At 36.9% G+C, this 24,428-nt stretch overlaps 1 protein-coding gene across 1 annotated transcript; it reads right to left on the bottom strand.

The window, feature by feature from the left end:
- Window positions 1-5,143: 5,143 nt before the first annotated feature.
- On the bottom strand, window positions 5,144-20,088 carry LOC149532711 (uncharacterized). The gene is made up of 3 exons (XM_089805752.1): window positions 19,787-20,088; window positions 18,370-19,611; window positions 5,144-5,230 (listed from the first exon to the last, which is right to left on the bottom strand). The coding sequence occupies exons 2-3, from the start codon at window positions 19,210-19,212 to the stop codon at window positions 5,144-5,146; spliced, it is 930 nt and encodes a 309-aa protein (XP_089661878.1). The 5' UTR covers window positions 19,213-19,611; window positions 19,787-20,088.
- Between the last annotated feature and the right edge of the window lie 4,340 nt (window positions 20,089-24,428).

The following is a 24,428-nucleotide window of genomic DNA, read 5'->3' as shown; positions in this document are numbered from 1 at the left end:
CCTAGAATCCACTGATGCAATCGTCGGTGAGAAACTCTAACAATCATATGATATTTCACCTTTCATCAAATCGCAAGGCCATGAAAAGTGCACTCATGCGAGATGAAAAGTTATGTAGGCACAATTTGATGATCTCTTCTCAAGATCGATACATCAATGGAATTCATAAATCTATAGCAAACACTAGAACTAAAAGATCGCACAACTAGAAATAACACAATAAACCTTTGGCTCAATCACAATCTCATGAACAAAATTCACAAATTAATTACACATTTAGGAAAGAATCACTACACTCTAAATGTGAGCACCAAAAGCATAATTTTATTGCATAATAATGGTGGCCCTTATTACATTTTACAATGGGTTATTTATAAGAAATTGTCTCCTCAATTTGTGTTGAGAGTGAGAGATATTCTCATGCAATAAAATACCTTTTAAAACATTAAAACAAACTAAATATATAAATCTAACAGTTAATCAGGTGCTTCGAGGGACTCCATCCATATTTATTCATTAATTAGATGCATGAGCCCTTTACATGTCAAAACTAAAGAAAATATGAGAGAAGAAATAGGAGGAAGCCTTTAGTCAAAGTAGGAGCATCTAGAGGTTCCAAAAATAGAAATTGGTCAAAAAATAGAAAGTGTGTCGAAGTTAAACTGCCATCAAAATGCATTTCTGATGCATGGAAAGTGCTATTTTTGAAACAAGCAGTTAACTATCGTTGCACCTCTAAATTGTAGAGCTATAGACTTGTGCACCTACAAAGCTGTGGAGCTACGGGGCTATGGACCTCGACAGGGTCAAAATATTAAAATTTTATTGAGTGTTAAAATTGAAAACCTAGCATCTAGGTTTTATTCTTCTTCATCCCAAAGCTATTTTGGATGTTTGCCCTTGAATTTCTCTATCATCTCAAAAATCTTAGCTGCATCTGGAAGATCTAAAGCCTTATATTTATCTTTCACCTTCTATCTGTAATTGTCTACCTCAATCTGAGTGTCAACAAAATCCCTAAGTTTGGTATCCAATTCTAACAAGGCTTCTTCTATTCTAAAGGATTCTCGGATGTCCTCATCATCAAAAACCTCCATAAAAATCTTCTTGAAATTCTCCACTACTATCTCTACAAGTAACAACTTTTCTCATTCCTCATCTTCAGAAATATCCAAGCATGCATCACTATAGTGTCTCTCTACTTCCAAAATTCACCCTCAGGTTTGGTCCTTGAATTGATGAATCTCCTCATGTAATGTTCCCATTACCTTATTGCTATCTACTATATTTTCTATCCAATCATTGATCATATTTAATTCTTCTCTTGTATATACATCAATCAAAATCTGGTATCTTTGGCCCTTTTTGGCTTGCAAAGTTTGTAAATCCTTACTCCAAGCCCATACCTCATCCATAATACTAAAGTCCTACTTCAAAATTGCTCTTATCTTATTCATATTCTCCTACGTAGCATGCAATAACTTCAAATTCCTTGTGATGATTGTAACACCTTTCTCCTCAAAAATTTCTCACCACTCTTGACAAGCCTTCTAAAATGGATCAAGTTGTACACCTCCCCCTTCTCTAAGTAAAGTGTTCAAGGTATGCTCAGGGTGTTTAGGATCTAGAGGACCAACTACTTCAGCTAGATATTTCTTTAGGATCTCAACCTACCTTCAAAGTGCATGGAGTTCAACCTCATCCTATTCCATATGCTTAATGACCTCTTTGACTCCCAAAGTCATCATTAATCAGGCTAAATCCCATATAGGCCTCCCCAACATAACATCCTTTAATTCATAATCCTCGAAGATAAGAACCTCTACATCTATACCTTTAGGAGGGAGATCCACTTGTGCAAATAGTTCCTGGTTCCTTGTGCTGGTGATAAATGCCAATGGCCTTGCCTCATGTGATGGAGACTTAGGTTTATTCAAAATCTCTACAATGTCACAAATGTCTTCTTCTAAAGCACAAAATTGAGGCTTAGTACTCCTCATTATTTCCTTTTAGATCCATCTAGGGATGTGTCCTACTAAGGACCTAGCTCTTGATGACAAAGGAGTATGTTTTGCATTCTCCTTCCCTTTGTTGCTCCTACTCAGAGTTGTATCTTGTTAGGAGGGATCATCTTCTATAGCCTTAGTCTTAGTAGACCCTATAGCCTAAACCTCAATGTCTTGGGAAGGTGATTGAGAATATTGCACTATTTTTCCCTCCTTCGACACTTCATTAGTCATCATTTGTTCTAGTTTCTCCTCTAATGATTGTTCCTTCTAAACCTACTCTTCCTCTGAACTCTAAGGTGGAGGAGTCACTAAGCCCTATTCTACCACTGTAACTCATGGTGGAGATGGAGGAGTATGATCAAGACCCTATGTATCTAGTGGCATTTGCATCCAGTCGTCTTGTTGAGGTTCACCTGTAGGGGTGTCCCTAATGTTATCCCCAATCAATTCTATACCTATGGGCATGAAATAAAAATTTGACATTGAGAAAACATCATCACCCTCTTTACTTTTCTCATCCACCCACTACTGTACTTCATCTTTTGAAGAAGAGAGTTCTAAGGGTTCTACTTGGGATAGAAGAAGAATCTGGCTCTTCTTGCACAGGAGGAATGGAGGCCTGTGGAACTTCACCCTCTTTCAGTTGGCTGGACACAATGGGAGGCAACTAAGGTTCATCTTGAACTTGAGTAGCTCTAGTATCATCAAACCCTTGTGCACTTTGTTCTTGTTGTCATGGAGGCACCTATTTTTTCTGAATCCTTTGAGGGGAGGTCCTCTTTCTTTTATTCTTTCCCTTCCTTGGAGGGTGATAATATCCAATCGGGTGATCAAGTTGGTACACTGTCTCTGGCCTAATAGGAGATTGGGCTGCAAAGGTAGGAATTGTTACTTTCTTCCCTATACCTCTTTTAGGGAAGGCATGTGCATGAAAGATCACTATATTAAGAATTGGATCAAGTGGAAAAGGTTTCTTGATCCAATCCTTCATCATTCTGATGACATGCCTCACTCAATGATTAATATCATCAGTCTCCTCCCTATCAACCTCAGCATTTATAATGGGTCTTTCACCAATTTGTTAGCATTGAACAGGGGGTTCAATAACTCTTTAGAATCTTGTTGCTTTATTTCCTCTGGGATGTTCAACTAAAGAGCCTTCTTTGCTAGATACAAAGTCATCCTACAATAGTCCCTTATGTGGAAATCATAGTCATTTTTTGTGTTCATCCAATAATCTTCAATAGCATCCTCATGATGGAAATCCTTTCCTACCAGACTCTCCACTCTCCCAACATTGTCAAAATAGGGCTTGAAAGAGTTGTATTCTTCAAGGGGATAGTTCTCCCACTCCCACTTAAAGGATGAAATATCCTACTTCCTCTTCACTTGATATGGTCCAATGACCAATGGCCATGTCTAGTAATGTCTTTTTTTCCTCCTTATTTTCTCATATGTAGACTCAATTTGTCAGGAAATCTCCAATAGCACCAACTTGTCACTAGGATATCTTAGGAGCTTCTTAGGATTGATGGATGCACCAGCTACCCATAGATATGTGAATGTTTTGAACTAAATAAAGTAGGCTCTGAGAACTGTGATTTGTGCTTTGGCTTCATCATATAACCTCTTCCCATAGTCTTCCTCAACGAATCAAATGATCATGAAGATGAATGCATCATTCACAATTCTATATTTTTTGCTTTGTGTCGAAAGCTTCTTCTTCACCAGTTGAGGGTAGACTATACATGGCCAGGCATTGAGATCCTACATACTACATCTCCTATAAAAATCAAGATAGTTTGTTACCCTTGCTACAAGAAAGTACACCATGGAAGAAGTCATGTAAAACTTATTTTCCTTTACCATCCTCAATTGTTCACACAAGTTTTCACTTAGTGTGCTAGCCCAGTCCAGTGGTATCTTTGCCTATCTGACGGTCTCAATGAAATTGATCATAAAGGTGTTGAAATGGCCCATTGCGGGTAAACAAATAACTTTGTTCAAAAGAATGATAGATTACCCAATGTCCTCCTTCATATATCCCTAAGTCATGTCAACTTTTCCTATTATTCTTCCCTGAGGAGGCTTCTCAATGAGGTAAGAGGACTAAATGATGTCAATTTCTTATTGTTGGTGTTCCCTGTACCATCTCTCAGCTACTTCATACAAGAATGTAATGAAATGGTATGCTCTTAGGAGATGGAAGACCTTCTCAATGTTGTCAGGTCGTAGGTGCAACACAACCTCTCTTGTAATGCTCTTGACGACCCTTTCTTTAGGAATGAAATGCTATGCTCGAGCCATGATTAGTTTAGCTACTTGTACTAACACAGGATGTGAAGCTACATTCACAAACCTAGAATAGATGAGTGAAGATACCAAGGCTGATCTCTCTATTGGCTTGTTGCAAATTCTTAGGAATTCTCCTAGATCCATGTGCCCTAAGTCAGTATCTCTAATTTTTGCATGGTCATCATAAAATCTTGACTTCAAGGGAATGCCTTCGAATTTGAAAATAATGAGTTTGGAAGCTACTCTAGATGTAGATGCCATTTGATCACTTGCATGTCATGAGAGAGAAAAATGTTTATCAGTTCAAAGTAATAAAGACTAGAAATAAAATGTAAAAGCTCTCAATTTAAATAAATATAAAGAAAAATAAAATGCTCAATTTGGGCATTTTAATTAATTTTTAATTTTTAATTTTATCCCTTTTTTAATTTTTAATTTTTATAATTATATATATATATATTTAAAATTAGGTTTATTAAAAACATAAAAAATAGGCATTTGGATCACATGGACACGAGGGCATCATAAAGGTGCATAAGTTGGTAGCACGGTTCATGATGCGTGCCCACAGCTAGTGGTGGTGCAATTAGGGTTTCATGTAGAGCACGGGTTGTGGTGAAAGGTGCATGTTAGGTGGGGTTACATGGCATGCACAACCATTATATGGTGCATGGTAGAGTCACATGGCGTGCGCAACCATTACATGGCACACAACGAAGAAGGGGTCCACAGTTTGTAGTGTACGATAGAGATATGGCATGCAGAGGAGTTATATGGTGTGCGAAGGAGTGGTGCCAAAGGGCATGACCTATAGCACACAGTGCCAAGGGGCGCACAGCTCACAAGGCACGACCTGTGGCACACAGCACCAAAGGGCATGTGGCTCGCAAGGTGCGATCTGCAGTATGCGGCCTACAATGCACAGCCTGCAAGATGTGGCCCATAGCTTAAAAAGGGTGTATAGGATTGCAGACTTAGACATACCCTTTTTTTTAGCACTCTCACACATGCAAATATGAAAATGGTTGAAGTGTTATGTGGGGGGGGCGGAGTGTTATGGTTGAAATGTTTTTCAATTTTACAAAAAATTTTGGGTTTTTTTAATTTTTTGGATTATTTGTAATTAGTTGATTTTTTGGTTTTTTCAAATTTTTTTTTTTTTTTGGTTTTTTCAAATTTTTGATTATTCTGTGTTTTTTGACTCTAACACTCTTAACTTTTAAATATTTTCTCTCGACTCTCGACCTGTGAGTTTGGAAGTCAAAAAAAGAGAGAGTAGAGGGTACCCATTCCTAGTGAGGAATGGGGCATGTGTTGTGAGAACACAATATCTTGCACACAAAATTTATGTTGAATCCATGACTTCTTGCATGGAGAAATAATCATGATGTTGTGCTTCTTATCTATAGTAATATAAAAAGTAAATGGAAATGCAACACTATCTATGAAACACTTGAGCAAAACCAATATCAATAAGAAAACTTAGAACAATATCGAGCACAATTCCTATGAGAGGGGCCAACGAGGAAACTACATGACCTGCTGTAAACATCATATGCATGCGATCAACATAGTAAAATGTAATTCTAACATATTTTTTTCATCATTGTCTTTATAAAACATGAGGTGTAGGTATGAACAACATACTAAAATATATAGGACACTTAGTTTTTTTTTCATTTTTTTTTTCATCATTCTCTTTATAAAAGATATGTTTTAATTGGTTGCTTAGCTATGGGTGTATCTTCAAGAGTTGAGTGAAATATTTGTAGTGTGACTTGTTCTTCAAATGTTTTTCTTGTGGTATCATTAAATGATTTTTGTATCTCATGTCTTGATGCATGATGAGATATTATGTTGTATTTACTTATTCACACATCTTCCAAGGGATTTACCATGGCTTTTTATTTCTTAAAATTGCCTTCATAAGTGTAAGAATTCGGTATAGCTCTGATACTATGTAAGAATTTGCCTTAGGGAAAAATGACACCAAGATCTAGAAGCTCAAGAGATAACACAAGAGAGACTAATGATGTTCAAATGAGAATAGATATCAAATGATTGGATATGAGATATTGAATGATTGGATATAAGATGAATATACACTATAAGTGCCTTGTTTTTAAAGGCAACTAGAATGACTAGGAGTCAACAAAGAGATAAGCATCACAACTAAGCACATGTCCACCAAGAGTGGATTATCCTCCATTGAGCATAGAAGTTTGTGCGATGATGAGAGGATAAGCTTATATTGGTGTATCTCATAAAATGATGTTGTAGACACCATGTGCTTAATTAGAGTGCAAAAAATTGTGTTGTCTACACGATAACTTAGTTGATTATGCAAACTTCTATGTTGTCAACAAGACAACTTATATGACTACGCATACTCCTAGGTGTCTATATGACAACTAATATAATAATGCATTAACCTAAGTAAACTTAAGTAAAGTGTCATAATAATTAATTATTTACACTAACACCCCCCCTTAAGTGCAACTTATGGGAATTCACTTAAGCTCACAAAGATAAATGCAAGATGCAATGTGGGTCCCAACTACTAGGCCATGTTAGGTACCCATGTACAAATGTAATTCTCTACATACAATGCTATGCAGTATAATGCAATGCAATCTCTCTAAAAATGGAGAAAGAGGGAAAACCCCATGGGAAAAACCTCCTCCAAAAAGAGAGATGAAGAAATACAAGATGCATTCAAGGATGGAGTAATCAAGACCCCCCTAGTATGACATACATCATGCATGTACAAGAATATTTACCCCATAAGAAAAAATACATGATGGTATCCCCCCATACTAAATAATCTCCTACAAGGATGTTGTGAAGATAAAAAAGTATCCAATGCCTACAAATGATGTTTTTCCCTTTAGGAAGAAGATACACCAAGTATAGGTGCAAGTATACTTCCCATCGTGGATAGGAAGATGGATGAGGAATTCATATGTAGTATACTATGAATACTACCTCTGAAGTCTGCTCATATGTTGACAAGTCCTTGATGAATGTAAATGCCACAAGCCAATCTAGTGGATGCCCAAAAGAAGGTGGCAAACAAGGAAACATGTCCATGTATGAAAGTGAATCAACCTCCAAAGACAAGGAATCATCCTTATAGGAAGATATTGGAAGAGAAGCAATGTAGCCTCCCCTCAATGATGAATGAACACCCATGAAAGAAGCTCCTTGATGACTAAAGAATCTACACCATAAAAATTGAATGATGTTCATCCTTGTAGGAAGAAGTAGTGCCATAGGTGTAGTAGAGAATGATCCCCAACTAGTAGGAAGAATCCTTAGAAGATATGATGTCTACGTAAATTGGAATATAATCTCCAAAGACTGATATGTCTCCTTTGAAGTAAAAGAGTCCTCCTCCAACTACTAAAAAGAAGTGTCCACAATCATGTCAGTCTCAAAAGAAAGATCAAGTGATTGAGGGTCAAAGTGTTCCCTCACAACAAGTGAAGAAGAATTCTCCTCAACAAAGAGAAGATGGATGTCATCAATAATGTCTCCCACATCTTCAATGTAAGACTCCACAAACAACACTGCAATGTTTGGAAGGAAGTAATCCCATGAAGCTGAAATAGGAAGACATGGTATTTCCTACTGCATTAAATCAGGAGCATCTATGGCTGGAACTGGATTGGTAGAAGAAATACGAGCATCGAGAGGTATAATCTCAACTAGAGTTGTAGGTACCATAACTAGAGTGACTAGAGGTAGAATGTCCTCTAGGAATGGAGGGACTTGTGGATCTTCATATGCTTTCCAAAGACTCATCCAAAGATCATAAGGTTCATTGACCTTTCTAAGGACAACAAAACAATCATAACTGATATTTATAAGAATGGCTTGCACAATTATGCTAATAAGTGATGGATCAATATAAGAGGGAAACTCTTTGAAACATAGAAAAGGAAATACTTCTTTTTGCTCTCTTAGATGATCAATCATCAAACTCCATTTCTGATAGTTCCTTTTTGTCAACTTCAATTTTAAACGAAACTGAGACTTATTGCATTACTCGATGAGATCAATATATGTATGCACCCCCAAAATGCAAAAATAAATAAATCAAAGAACCCCCTCCCCCCAAATGTATGATTTGACAATTTATATTTAGTTTGATTACAATAGCCACTTGCCAATTTAGGACCTAAGTGAACCTCTAATTTTACTGGTTACAACAACAAATATGAAGCTATATCAGACTCAACAAGATAAGACACAAGATCTCTCAAGGACCTAATTAATTACAAGTGCCAGTAGGCCAAAACAAGACAAAAATTTGAAAGTACTATGTGTACTCAAATTACTCCAAATTGATACTGGATTTGGAAAGTAGACAAAAAAATCATGCACTCTAAAAAAAATAGCACCTAAATATGTGTCCAAATGAGCCCAAACTAAGCCTTTGAAGTTGTAAAAAATAGGATTTGTGATTTGCAGAAAAAATTAGGAATAGAGATCTCAAACATCCTACACCAATGTGTAGATCATGATATTCTACCCCAAAATAAAAAATATTTCTCGAAAAAAGGAGTGTGTATGAGGGAGATGTCGTAGTTTGAAAATCACCTCTGTAATTATTTTTCTTGAATCACCATTGTCACACCTCCAAAAATCAAATGAATCTAGATTTCACCTTAGATGTCTGATTTTGATGAAACAAAAGTGGATTTTGGGATTTTTTGACCTTCTCTATATGATGCTAATATCTAATTTGCACTAGCAAGCTCCAATCTTGACCTACAAATAAAAAGAAAGAAAAAAATCTCCAATGGCTATGCAATGAAGCTCTTGTGGCTATGATACCATGTAAAAATTTGGTATAGCTCTGATACCATGTAAGAATTTTCCTTAGGACAAAATGATGTCAAGATCTAGAAGCTCAAGAAATAGCACAAGAGAGACTAATGATGTTCAAATGAGAATGGATATCAAATGATTGGATATGAGATATCAGATGATTGGATATGAGATGAATACACACTAAAGGAAGCTAGAATGACTACGAGTCAACAAAGAGATAAACATCAAAACTAAGAACATGCCCACCGAGAGTGGATTATCCTCCATTGAGCACAAGAGTTTGTGTGATGATGATAGGATAAGCTTACATATGTGTATCTCATAAAAATATGTTGTAGACACCATGTGTTTAATTAGAGTGCAAACAACTGTGTTGTCTACATGACAACTCAGTTGAATATGCAAACTCCTATGTTGTCAAAAAAACAACTCATATGACTATGCATACTCCTAGGTGTCTACATGAAAACTAATATAATAATGCATTAACCTAAGTAAACTTAATTAAATTGTAATAATAATTAATTATTTACACTAACAATAAGGTCCTTTCAATGTGGTACAACTTAATTAGTGTAGTACAAATTTCCTCCTTCTGAAGCACACTCTATTTTCTCTCTTGCAGGTCTACCTAATATTGCAAACATCCTAAATTGCAAAAGGTCTACTTCAAATATTTTATTCTAAATATATATAAGGTACTAAATATACTAACATATTATGAGTATGATCTTAAAATCATGCTTAATAACTCACAACATTATGTAGAAGATTGCATGATTCAAGAACCCATTGTGATGGTTCTAGTTGCTTCTGTCGTGAAATATATTCAAGGTACTAAATATACTAACATATTGTGAGTATGATCTTAAAATCATGCTTAATAACTCACAACATTATGTAGAAGATTTCATGATTCAAGAACCTATTGTGATGGCTACAGTTGCTTCTATCGCGGTTTGAGTTTCTATTGTTGTTGTTGACGGTGTCACTAGAGTTCCTTTCCTTGATCCTTGTGTTGTCATGTCCACTCTACCTATCAGTGTTTCAATGCGAGATGCGTGTCTTCCTTGCTTGTCTCTTTCTGGGAGGTTCCTCTTTATCATATGGTTTTGGTCACAACTTCTATTGTTGTGGTTGTCCCTGTGGTTTCTAAGATTTAAACTCTGCAAGCATGTATATTCCATCTCTAAATTAGTATATTATGACAAGGCTCATTGAATAGAACACAAATCAAACTAATATTCAATAAAGGTTAATTGAAATCAGATCACAAAAAATAATTAGAATGTAGTACTCTTATTTCAGTACTTAGCCAATGGAGAAAGTGGTATCCCAAGTACTGAAAATGTCTAAATTATCATATGGAAAGGACACAAATACAATATTTTGCATCTCTTCTTCAAGCTTATATATATATATATATATAGTACTAAAGTTAAATATTTGCTAAAAATTAATCATCTATTATAAGATATTAAAAAGACATATTAAGTATATAACACATAACTAAAGCTTCTTTGCATCTCATACTATTGTTATCAATTTTAATAAATAAATATCCATGGAAGACACTATGATACCAACCATTTATAGTTTCTTAAGTATAATGATTTTACTTCTATGCTTACCATAATCTATATGACAATTCAATCCAAATCCTTAAAAAAACCTACAAAAATAAATGAATTTAACCTATAGAGAAAAGACATAAAGACAAACACCTACATACAAAGTATTTAACAAATGCAAGCCTTCCAATGGCCATGTTCTTTTGTGCCCCTATATACAAGAATGGATGTCAATGTGGTAGCTTTTTATATATATATTTAAATATGTTCGTATATATAGGAATGGATTTTTATATGATAGTTATATATATATATATATATACACAGAGAGAGAGAGAGAGAGAGAGAGAGAGAGAGATTGTAACATTATAGTTATTTATATGTATAAATATGTTTCTTGACAAAATCCTGACAAGGCAATTTCTTTGCATTGAATTTAATGTTCAAAATAAGTAGAAATAATTTGAGATTAACAATCACAAAAGTTGATTTAGCAATGCCATCAACCAAATTCAAAATTTGAAAGGATGAATGGTGGTTGTTCTAGATTGTGCAAATATAAATTATGGGTAGTGATTGAGAAATGTTGTTTCTCAATTAGATTGTGTAACAATTTAGTTTTCATGAATAAATCAGATTTCATTTAGTAATCCAGCATTGTGATAAGAATATTAATTATCTGTTAATGAATTGAAGTGTAATGACAATCTTTATATACCTGTTGACACAAAAGTTTACACCTTTTCTTGAGTTGTGACCCTTAAGAGACATTAAGTAACATGGAAACAATCTCCAAGTTATGGGACTTGAACTATGAGATTAAGTCTCTAGAGAAGGTCGGCTTCCTTACTATCAGGATGCACCTAAACTACCACTTGAGAGGAAAAGGGAGAATACATGCATAAAATTAAAATATTTAAGGGAAAAGGGGTGGTGCACCAAGATATAAATGGTTAAAACTCTACTTAGGGATGCACAACACATCAATAAAAATCTCAAATACATAAGTTTTGAATCTATTCTACTTTCAAAGAATTCACATGCAGGTTTAGAACTAATCAACTATTGAAGAAAAAGACATCTTCACAATACCACAATCATCAACAATTTGTACACAACATGTTAGAAATGCTTTAGAATAACTGAGAGGGGGGGTGAATCAGTTATTCAATGTCCAAAAGTCTTATTCAAACCTTTTACCTAAGTGTAGTGAGCCCATTCAACCATTCATTCATCCAAGCTTTAAATTTCCTATTCAACAAGTTACTATAAATCAATATGCAAGCACAACACATAACAAAGAGATTTATGTGGAAACCCAATTTGGGAAAAACCACCAATAACATGCTACTCCATTTTCACTTTTCTGAAGTGAACCCCTATGATAGGCATACCTTGTTAAAGGCTACAACACACTATTAAATGTGACTTAGTTAAAAGATTTAACCACCCTGTTAGAAGTGGCCCTGGTTAGAGGAATTTAGAATATTCACTTGGAATGTCACCCTATTAAAAGATTTAAAAATGGCTATTAAACCAACCTAAGTCCATAGGATTTTCTTTTATCCTAACTGATACAATTGCTAGAGAGTAACAATTAGGGGTTTTGACTTGATCACAACTTACAACTCAACTTGCAGATCTCAGATCACTTCATAGCTCATAACATTGCCTGTTCTTCAGTCTCTGCAACTGTTGACAACTTGCCCTCATTTCAAGCTTAGTCTCCTTATGTCTCCATGCTTAATGTACCAGTGCAATCATCTCTCTTTGACCACTTATTGAAGCAGAGTCTCAGTGCTCTTGTTCTTTCTTCTCCTAGATGTCTTCTCCTTAACACGATTCTAACCACTTTTCAATTTGGCATGCCATCAGCTCTTGTTTCTTGGTTTGTGACTCCTTAAATAGAAGTCTAGAACTTCTTTTCCCACTCCATTCTTCCCTTCTTAATTTCAATTCACACGGATTAGGTAGGATACATTGAATCTAACCCATATTATGTTTCTTCTAGAAATATCATGAAGAATCCTCTTGAATTTGCTAAAAAATGGTTTACACAAAATTCTGTGCCACCAGCTCATCATCCTTATCCTTCAAATAGTTCACAAAATTCTAGGTAACAAATATGTCAGCTCATATTTGGTGAATCTTTGACTTTTAAAATAATGTAGCAACTTGGCACTATTGAAATTTTGGTGCTCGACACACACTAGGTTACTCAACATCAACTATGCTTTTACTAATGCTTGACACCTAAAGTTCACTTGGCACCTACTAAGATTTTTTGATGCTCGACACTTGTTACTTTTCTTAGCACCTAAACTTCTCTCGGCACCTAAAGTTCACTTGGCACACACTAGATTTTGCATTTTCTTAGCTTCAACTAACTTTCTCGACACCCACTAATGAACTTAGTTTAAGCTTTGCAGTCAACCTTTTTCTAACTTATACTTCTAATGTTTCTTAGTGTGACCATCCTCTGTATCTTCAAGTATGTTATCAATACGTCATTTAACCATTGTCTTAGCTAATCTTTGCACTTTATTACAAACCATAACTCAACCTTTTCCTTAGGTGCTTTTGTTACATCTTGTTGATCAAATCCTCTTCATCAATCAACTAAGTGATAGTATTTGGATCTTATTAGCAATTTTCATTCCTACAAATAGTAGGTTTGATATCAATGACAAAACAATGATTGAAAACATTCTTTTAACAACAATCTCCCTCTTTCAATCAATCTTCTTCATCAATAATCTTTTCAATTAGATTTCCAACAATCTCCCTCTTTGGCATTAATGGCAAACCAAACTGATCAACCATCAAACTAAACTATTTAACCAAGTTATCAACATGCTAACTAGGTTAGAACAATAATTCAAATGCTAAAAAGTAATTGTGTCACCATCAATTTTCACATGTCCCTTTTTTGATTTACTATCCTAATTGCTTCATTTCTGCCTCTCCCTCTTAGTTGTTGTATCTTTTTTCTTTTCTTTTCTCCCTCTATATGCATTGCTCATCTTGTGCTATTTCTCTTTGTTCTGATCAACTTCTTCATTCTTCTTCCTCCACTATTGATTAGTTTTCTGACATTTCTCCCTCTTTGACAACAATGCCAAAGACATATTATTTCAGCATCTTATGATGCAAGTGTAGCATTTGTAGGTTCATTCAATTTCTTTCTCTATCAGCTTACTTGTGATTGATTTAGAACTTCATCACTTCAATTACTTCAGGCATGAATCCTAAAGTAAGTATCCTCTGCATCAATGTGTAATATTTCAACAATCAATTCCTTTGATGCAGGGTAGTCTTGCTTATGCTTCAAGTAGCCTTAGCTAGGGGTATCACCCCTAACTTTCCTCTAAGATACTCAAAAGAATCTTTAGGTAGTGCTTTTGTGAAGATGTCAAAAATTTTTTGTTTTGAGCTAACATATTCCATCTTCACTTCTTTATCTTCCACTAATTTTCTTACATAGTGATACTTGATTGCAATATGCTTTGTTTTAGCATGCATTACAAGGTTCTTTGATATGTTGATAGCACTTGTACTATCACAATAAAGTATCACAAGCTCATTCACTTCTTTCTTCATACATTGCAACAAATATTTGATCTATACAATATTAGTGTAATTGATAGCAACTATAACATATTCAGCTTCTATAGTGGACTGTGAGGTACAACTCTTCTTTTTGCTGGTCCATGTAATCAATCTTTTTCCCAAGAAAAGTGCTCCTCCATTGGTGCTTTTTCTATCATCAATGTTACCTCCCCAATCTACATTAGTGTAAGCCTTTATTTCAAACTTGTCACTCCTCTTGTAGTACAAAACATAATCATCAATTGTGATGAACCTCCTTATAGCAATATCATGAGAATGCTCGAAATAACAGAATACAAAGTGATAGCAGAACTCAGAATGAATCTACTGATCGCAGGCCACTTCGAGGGGGTAACCTCCTTTGAGCAAGCTCAATACAATAAATTCGTCCGTGCCCATCAAGGGCCTCAACCTATTCTTATATACTGAGTACGATCTAGAAAAGTAATACTACCTATGCATGTGGGATAATAAAATATACTCACGGGACGACTTACAAAGCATATGCGTCCAACAACACTACTCTAACAAAATAAACAGAAGGAACACACAGGTTCCTAACATCCCCTCTCCCTTAGAAAAAAGCTTTGTCCTCAAAGCTTAAGGTGTGGAAATTGTTGTTGAATCTGAAGAAGGGGTTCCCAGGTAGCATCCTCTGGTTGCATGCCATGCCACTGAATCAAGACCTCAGAGATGGAGCGAGAGCGAAGCTGGCGAGTGCGCTGGTCAATGATTGCCACCGGCTCCAGGATAATGGATCCTTCCGTATCCATTTCAGGGAGAGTAGTTTGTGCTCTGACAGTGGTACCCAGAACTTTCTTTAGACAAGAAACATGAAAGACTGGATGAATGCGGGAAGAAGGAGGAAGTTCCAGTTTATAAGCAACTGAACCAATCTTCTGCAGAACCTTATAAGGCCCATAAAATTTTGGGGCCAGCTTATGACGCCCTTTCAGCTTTAGGGAGGATTGTTTGTATGGCTGTAGACGAAGAAAAACCATATCCCCAACTTGAAATGAGCGCTCGGAACGGTGTTGATCTGCTTGTTGTTTCATCCGATTACGGGCCATGTGAAGATTATCCTGTAAGGTACGAAGAATCTGATCCCTGCTGCGGAGAACTATGTCAACTGCCTGGACTGGTGAGCTGTTGGGAGTGTAGGGAAGGAGCACTGGAGGTGCCTGACCATAGACTGCTTCATATGGAGTCATTTTAGAGGCAGTGTGGTATGAGGTATTGTACCACCATTCAGCTAAAGGAAGCCACTTGGCCCACTGATGTTGCTGTGCGGAAGTGAAGCAACGAAGATAAGTTTCCAAGCATTTATTGACAATTTCAGTTTGACCATCAGTTTGTGGGTGATAGCCCGAACTCATCTTCAGTTTGGTGCCAGTTTTCTGAAACAGTTCAGTCCAAAAATGACTGGTAAAAGTTGCATCACGATCAGAGACAATGGAAGAAGGGAGTCCATGAAGACGAAATATCTGGTCCATGAAGATTTGTGCAACAGAGGAGGCAGTATAGGGGTGGCCGAGGGCACAAAAATGACTATATTTTGAGAGACAATCAACCACAACCAAGATCACTGTCTTGCCACCGGATTTAGGAAGCCCTTCAATGAAATCCATAGAAATATCAGTCCAAATCCGTGTAGGGATGGGCAATGGTTTGAGCAAGCCAGGAAGGAGGGTCGTTTCACCCTTGTGGCGTTGGCAAGTATCACATTCAGCCACCATCTGTTGAATCGTCTGTTTCATCCCTTTCCAAAAGAAGTTTCTCCTTGCTCGCTCATAAGTTTTGAGGAAGCCTGAGTGCCCTGCTGAAGGAGAAGCATGGAGTTCATAAAAAATAGCCTGATGTAGAGCTGGGTTCTGAGGAAGCACTAGCCGACCCTTGTATCGAAGAGAAGCACCATCCCAAGAGTAATGTGGTATAGCAGAAGGATTATTGGCTAGCTGGTGAATGATTTGAGATAAAGAAGAGTCACTGTCATAGCCCTGCTGAACAGACGCTAACCAATTGGGAATGGGCATAGAAATAGCGGAAAGGGAAGCTTGATTATCAAATGTGCGAGAAAGAGCATCTGCCACAATATTCTCCTTACCCTTCTTGTAGGTGATCTCATAATCATACCCCATGAGTTTGCTGACCCATTTCTGTTGTGTAGGAGAGGATACCCGTTGTTCCAGGAAGTATTTCAGACTTTGGTGATCGGTTCTGATGCAAAAATGACTCCCTAAGAGGTATGGCCGCCACTTCTGTACAGCATGCAAAATAGCCATCATTTCTTTTTCATAAGTAGAGAGGGCTAGATTCTTACCAGAGAGGGCTTTGCTAGTGAATGCAATAGGATGGTCATCTTGCAGGAGAACAGCACCCAATCCATTGCCGCAAGCATCACTCTCAATAGTGAAGGGTTTGGAAAAATCCGGCATTGCGAGAACAGGTGTACTGCACATAGCCTGTTTCAGTTGTTCAAATGCAGTCTTAGCAACAGGGGTCCAGGAGAAGGCATCCTTTTTTAACAGAGCTGTCAATGGTGCTGCAATTTTCCCGTAATCTTTGACAAACTTGCGGTAGTAGCCAGTCAACCCCAAAAAACCCCGAAGGCTCTTGAGAGTTTTAGGATGCGGCCAAGTTTTCATGGCATCTATTTTTGTAGGATCCACCCGCACTCCATGGTGTGCAACAATATGCCCGAGATACTCCACTTCCTCCTGGCCAAACACACATTTAGGTAGTTTTGCACAGAGTTGATGATCAGAGAGAAGTTGCAAGACAAGCTCCAGATGATGGAGATGCTCAGCCCAAGTTTTGCTATATATGAGGATATCATCAAAGAAGACCAGAATGAATTTCCGAAGGTATGGTCGAAATATGTTATTCATCACTGCCTGAAATGTTGAAGGAGCATTCATGAGGCCAAAGGGCATGACTAAAAATTCATAGTGACCATCATGTGTGCGGAAGGCAGTTTTAGGTATATCCTCCTCATTAACCCGAATAGGATGATACCCAGAACGAAGATCTAACTTGGAGAAAAAATGAGCCCCATGAAGTTCATCAAGAAGTTCATCAACAACTGGAATGGGAAACTTGTCCTTTATAGTGAGATGATTAAGTGCTCGAAAATCAATGCAGAGTCGCCATGACCCATCTTTTTTGCGAACAAGCAGAACTGGAGAAGAAAAGGAACTGGTACTAGGGCGAATAATACCTTGCTTCAGTAAGTCACGGACAAGTATCTCGATTTCGGTCTTCTGATGAAATGGGTAGCGGTAGGGCCTGATGTTGGGCGGAACACTGCCAGGAAGGAGCTGAATACGGTGGTCCTCTGGACGAGAAGGAGGTAATCCCACAGGTTCAGCAAATACACCAGAATACTTGTCCAAAATGTGTTGGAGATCGGCAGGAGTGCTAGAGACTGCTAATGGCTGCATCTGAATGGAATGGAGCTGAGCGATGACACCATGTGAATTCTTCTTAAGAAGTTTTTCCATACGGTGTGAACTGATGATGCTGAGAGACCCTGGTTGTAAGCCTTTCAAAGTGTGTTGGTGCCCCTCGGCTGAAAACTACATCCAAAGTTCAGCAAAATCCCAGAGAATGGGGCCAAGAGTGCGTAACCATTGGGCACCCAAAACTACATCACAACCACCTAAGGGTAAGGCAAACATGTCAGAGCGCATGTTATAATCGCCAATAGAGAGACGCACATTGCGACATTTCCCTTTACAAGGTAAAGTGCCCCCATTGGCAATCATGACTTCAAAGCTAGAGCAGGGATGGATAAAGCAATCAGCCTGTTTGGCTATTCGTGGATCAATGAAGTTATGAGTGCTACCAGAATCAATGAGTATAGTAAGAGGGATCTTCTTGAAGAAACCCTGGACCCGCATGGTTTGTGGAGTAGTGACTCCTGCCAAAGCATGGACAGATATCTCTGGTGGAGCTTCTGGTGAAGGAGGTTCAGGCTGGTGAGGCTCAACCTCAGCATCCACTGTTTCCTGAGCATCTACATATTCTTCCAGTTCCGGTGGAGAATCCACATCCAAGAGATAGAGCTTTTGCTGAACACATCTATGGCCCCGAGACCATTTCTCATCACAATTATAACAAAGCCCTTTGTCTCGCCTGACGCGCATCTCTGTTTCAGACAAGTGCTTGATCGGAGTAGTTCTGGGAGCTGGTATGACTGGAGGGTTGTGAGAACCTGTATTTCTGAATGGAACAAAATTAGATCTGGAGCGTTGTAGAGCACTAATCTTGTCTTCCGCTAACTTAGCCAACCCAAGGGCTTCCATCATTGTAGTAGGTCGAAACATTTTGACTTCTGAGCGAAGTGCATCCTTCAGACCACTGACAAAACAACTACGGAAGAATTCATCAGACAAGCCCTCTGTGTGATTAGCTAATTTTTCAAACTCTGTCTGGTATTCTCTTACAGTGCCTGTTTGACGCAGTTTAGTGAGTGCTCCTGTGAAATCATCAAAGGAACTAGGGCCAAAGCGCTCCAAAATGAGGGTGCACAATTCTCTCCATGTTGGGCCTACATTAGCCTTGATGTACCAACGGAACCATTGAAGAGCTTCATGTTCCAAATGAAAAGATGCAAGGGGGACTTTGTGGTTATCCAAAGTATTATGCAAGCTGAAATACTGCTCTGCCCTATAGATCCATCCAGTCGGATCAGAACCATCGAAGCGTGGAAAATCAAGCTTTGGTCCACGAAAATTGCCAGAAGAGGACCCAGTATCTCCTGAATGGTTTCGGCTCATGGCTGACTGCTGAAAGTTAAGACCCAGAATTTTGTCATCCAGATCTTGAAGTTTGGTTTTGAGGGATGCCATTTCTTCTTCCATGATTTTTGCTCCTGTACGCGTAACAACCATAAAGCAAGGTTTTTTTTTTTTTTTTTTTTTTTTTTTTTTTGGAATGGGTAGAAGATGAGAAACAAAAACTTTTTTAGTTACGGCAAACTTGGATTTGGGTAAAACTCAGATAGGAAATGGGTGTTCGACGGGTGGTGGGAGACTATCTGGGGACAAGGGAAACAGAAAAATGAGGGTTTCAAGGGTAGGGAGGCGAAATGAGGCGAACAGTCCAAGAGGGATAAGGGAGCAAAATGAGGAATTGAATCTTGTGGCTCAGTTTGGTGGCGATTGGATGAGAGGTGAAAAAGATAGGGCAAACCCTAAAATTAGATAAATGAGGGATTTAGGGCTTTGATATGTAAAATTTGGGGTTGGGTCGCCAAGGAAGGAAGTATGCGAAATGATATTGCAGACGTTCTGTGGAAGTATGAGCAGAAACAGAAAGCAAACAAGGAAGCTACGACTAAAAAACAAAAAAATTTGTACTCTTTTTTTTTTTTTTTTGAACAGTCGACTTAGAAAAATTCACTCACAGACAGAACAACTGAAAAGAGTTATTGCAATAACAAGAGATATTAGAAGTGAGAGGAACCTGAAGGCCACGACAGAAAAAAAATTTGATGTAATTTCCACCCAGCGAGCCCAAGAGAGTGCTCTGATACCAGATGTGATGAACCTCCTTATAGCAATATCGTGAGAATGCTCGAAATAACAGAATACAAAGTGATAGCAGAACTCAGAATGAATCTACTGATCGCAGGCCACTTCGAGGGGGTAACCTCCTTTGAGCAAGCTCAATACAATAAATTCGTCCGTGCCCATCAAGGGCCTCAACCTATTCTTATATACTGAGTACGATCTAGAAAAGTAATACTACCTATGCATGTGGGATAATAAAATATACTCACGGGACGACTTACAAAGCATATGCGTCCAACAACACTACTCTAACAAAATAAACAGAAGGAACACACAGGTTCCTAACATCAATTTCTTTTAGGTACTTCAGTATTCTTTTTACTGCCATCAGATGATTTTCTCTTGGATTTGCAAAAATTCTTGCTACTATTCCAATAGCTAATGCAATTTCTAGTCTACTAGGTACAACATATTGAAACTTTTCAATCATTGATCTATACAATGTCTGATTCACTTTAGATGACTCATCATTCTTGAATAACTTATGTCCTATTGCCATTGGTGTGCTAACTAGTTTTGAGTCTTCTAATCCAAATGTTTTGAGTATTTCCTTGATGTATTTTGATTGGGTCACAAATATGCTATGCTTCAATTGATGTACTTGTAATCCAACAAAGAACTTAATTTCTCCAAACATTGACATTTCAAACTCATATTTCATTTGGTCAGAAAAATCTTTGCATAAAGCATCTTTTCCTCCAAATATTATATCATCAACAAAGATTTTAGATATCAAAATGTCTTTACCATTTTCTATCTTGATATACAGGTTGCTATTATCATCTATTCTCTCAAATCCTATCTTTACAAGATATTTGTGCAGTCTATCATACCATGCTCTAGGTGTTTGCTTCAAACCATAAAATGCCTTGTGCAGTTTGCAAATCATATCTTTGTTCTTGTCATCAAAAAATCCCTCTAGTTGTTCTATATAGACTTTCTCTTCTAGTATACCATTCAGAAAAGTAGATTTGACATCCATTTGGTAGACTTTGAAACATTTGTAGGTAGCATATGCCAGTAATGTTCTTACTCCTTCCATTCTTGCAACATGAGTAAATGTTTCCCCATAATCTAGTCCTTCTTCTTGTGCAGCATTTGCAAACTAATCTAGCTTTGTTTCTTGTTATTTCACCATTCTCATCAAGTTTGTTCCCAAACACCAATTTGGTACCAATTACATTCTTATCAGCTAGTCTAGGAACTAGGGTCTAGGTTTTGTTCTTCTCAATCTAATCTATCTCTTCTCCCATAGCTTTATACTAGTCATCATCTTGTAGTGCATCTTTCACTATTTTGGGCTCAACTTTGCTGAGCAGACATGATTCATTTTTTAGTCTATTCCTTGTCATTGGTCTGGCATTCTTGTCACCAATGATTTGATCTGCAGGGTGATGTCTTCTTACATACTTGGTTAATCTTGGTTCTATCATTTCCATATTTGATCTTTCAGCTTCAAAGTTATTTTTTTCTTCTCCATTCGGTGCTTCATCATTTCTTTCATGTATATTGTTTTCAGAGTCAAAATGTGCATTTCCTACATTCTACAACTCGACTTCTGAATGCAGCTTGACATTTACTAGCTATGACTCAGCTGATACTGAGATTTGTTTTTGATTCCCAACTTGATTGGTAGAATTGTTTTCAACAGTAATTTCTTCATAGAAGTATACAAAGGATCTATAATCCTCTGATAGCTTGGATTCATCAACTTGGACCTCTGCATGCCCATCAAAATTTACATTTGCACTCTCCACAATCTTGTTAGTGTTAGTATTCAAACACTTATATGCTTTGCTTCTAGTGGAGTATCCAAGGAATATGCCTTCATCACTCTTTGCATCAAACTTGCCATTTCTAGTGTCTTTAAGAATATAACATTTACAACCAAAGACTTTGAAATGTTTTACATTAGGTGAGTGACCATACCACAATTCAAAAGGTGTTGCATTTGTACCTTTCTTGACTTGAACTCTATTCAGAGTATAAACAATAGTACTTATAGCTTCTCTCCATTACTTTAGAGCAACATTATTCTCCATCATGAAGGTTCTAGCACAGTCTATTATAGATCTATTCCTTCTTTCAGCAATACCATTCTGAAGTGAAGTTCTTAGTGCTGATGTTTGTCTTTTGATGTCTTTGTCATTGTAAAATATCTGAAATTCTTTTGATGTAAAATCTCCTCCTCTGTATGACCTTAGGTACTTTAAACTCTTACCTATTTCCTTCTCAAATCTAACCAAGTACCACTTAAACATTTGAAATGCATCAATTTTTTCTTCAAAAACATAGTAGTCATCATTCTGGAAAAATCATCTACAAATAACATTATGTATATGTCTCTTAGGTAGCTTTGCACTCTATTGGACCACATAAGTCTATATGGACTAACTCTAGTACTTATTTGGAACTATATATTTTTCTTTTGAAACTAGATTTAGTCATCTTCCCTAGTTGACATTGTTTGCACATTGTGTTTTTAGGCTTCTTCAGTTTAGGCAATTCTCTTACTTTCTTTTTTTGTTGATGCTAACTAGATTATCAAAGTTAACATGACACAACCTTTTATGCCATAACCACACATCATCAAGTCTAACAAAAAGACAAGTTGCATCTTCCATATCTAGGTAAAACAAGTTACTCTTAGTTTGTTCACCTTTTCCTATCAGATTTCCATTAGTGTCATAGATCTTGGCAGTTTTGTTTTCGAATTCTACCTTGCAACCTACATTGCCTAACTGTGATACACTCAACAAATTGTAGTTCAATCCTTCAACATAGTATGCATTATCACATAAAATTTTCTCTATAAATTTAATTGAGCATTTTTCTTGATTTGACATGGAGCATTATTACCAATCTAACACTATTTCTATCATAGTGAGTAAAGGTAATAAACTTACTTTTTTCTCTTGTCATGTGATGTGAGCATCCACTATCTATGATCCACTTTTCATTCTTGTTCACACAGGTTATCGATATTGTTTCTTCATCTTCATTTGATTCATCCTTCATGGCTATATACACTACTTCATCATCACACTCATCAGAGTCTTCTTCAATAATGCAGCATTTTTTTTCTTTTTTCGTTGAAATCTCAGCTATCATCTTCTCTCTTATTCTTGTACTTGTTTCCTTCTTTTTAGTTCTTCTTTAGTGTACACCTTGTAGCAATATGACCTACTTCATTACAATTGAAACAAATGAAAGGCAGCTTACCTTTGAATTTTTCTTTTCCCCTATGGAATCTTCCAGCTAGTAGTTCTTCCAACTATTCCATATCTTCTTCATCTATGCTACTATCAGTGGATGCATGTTTTCTTTTCCTTCTCTTCTTTTTTGATGTCACTCCTTAGTGTCTTTCAATGTCAGCTTGGCCTTGAAAGAAAATTCAAGATTCTCAGGCCTGTGGTTGTCAAAGTTGGACAGTTCAAATGCAATAAGTCTTCCCACAATTCCTTCAAAGGATAGTGTGTTTCCTTGTACACACCTTAGCTCTTGAATGGCTAAAACTCTTGTTAGAAATGCTTTAGAATAATAGAGAGTGAGGGGTGAATTAGTTATTCAAAGTCCAACATGTCTAATTCAAACTTTTTTACAAAGTGTAGTGAGCCCATTAAACCATTCATTCATCCAAGCTTTAATATTCTTATTCAACAAGATATTGTAAATCAACATGCAAGCATAACACATAAAAGATCAACACATAACACAGTGATTTACGTGGAAACCATATTTGAGAAAAACCACTAGTAACATGCTACTCAATTCTCACTCTACTGAAGTGATGCCTTGTGAAAGGCTTTCTTTGTTAAAGGCTTACAACACACTGTTAAATGTGACCTAGTTAAAAGATTTAACCACCCTGTTAGAAGTGGACCTAGTTAGAAGACTTTAGAACATTCACTTAGAATGCCACCCTATTAAAAGATTTACAAATGGCGATTAGGCCAACCTAAGTCCATAGGATTTTCCTTCTATCCTAACTAATAAAATTGCTAAAGAGTAACAATTTGGGGTTTTGACCTAATTACAATGTACAACTCAACTTGCAGATCTCAGATCACTCCTCAACTCATAACATTGCCTGGCCTTCAATCTTCTACAACTCTGACAGCTTTCCCTCCTTTCAAGCTTTGTCTTCTTGAGTCTCCATGCTCAATGGGCCAGTGTAATCATCTCTTCTTGACCACTTGTAGAAATAGAGACTCTATGCTCTTCATTCTCCTAGATGCCTTCTCCTTGACACCCTTCTAACCACTTTGCAATTTGACACTTCAGTAGTAGTAGCATTTGCTTCTTAGTTATTGACTCCTTAAATAGAAGTTTGGAACTCCTTTTTCCACTCAATTCTTCCTTCCTTTGATTTCAATTTGTATGGATTGGGTAGGATTCATTATATCTAACCCATATTTTTCTTCCTCTAGAGACTTTTTGAATAATCCTTTGAATTCACTAAAAATGGTTTACATAGAATTCTATGCCACCAACTCATCATCCTTATCCTCCAAATAGTTCACAAAATTCTAGGT

Source organism: Cupressus sempervirens, chromosome 10, assembly GCF_028749045.1.
Source record: "Cupressus sempervirens isolate cs-2001-9-10 chromosome 10, ASM2874904v1, whole genome shotgun sequence".
Taxonomy (NCBI): domain Eukaryota; kingdom Viridiplantae; phylum Streptophyta; class Pinopsida; order Cupressales; family Cupressaceae; genus Cupressus; species Cupressus sempervirens.
The sequence above is the reverse complement of the archived record's forward strand: the minus strand, read 5'-3'. Positions and strand labels throughout refer to the sequence as shown.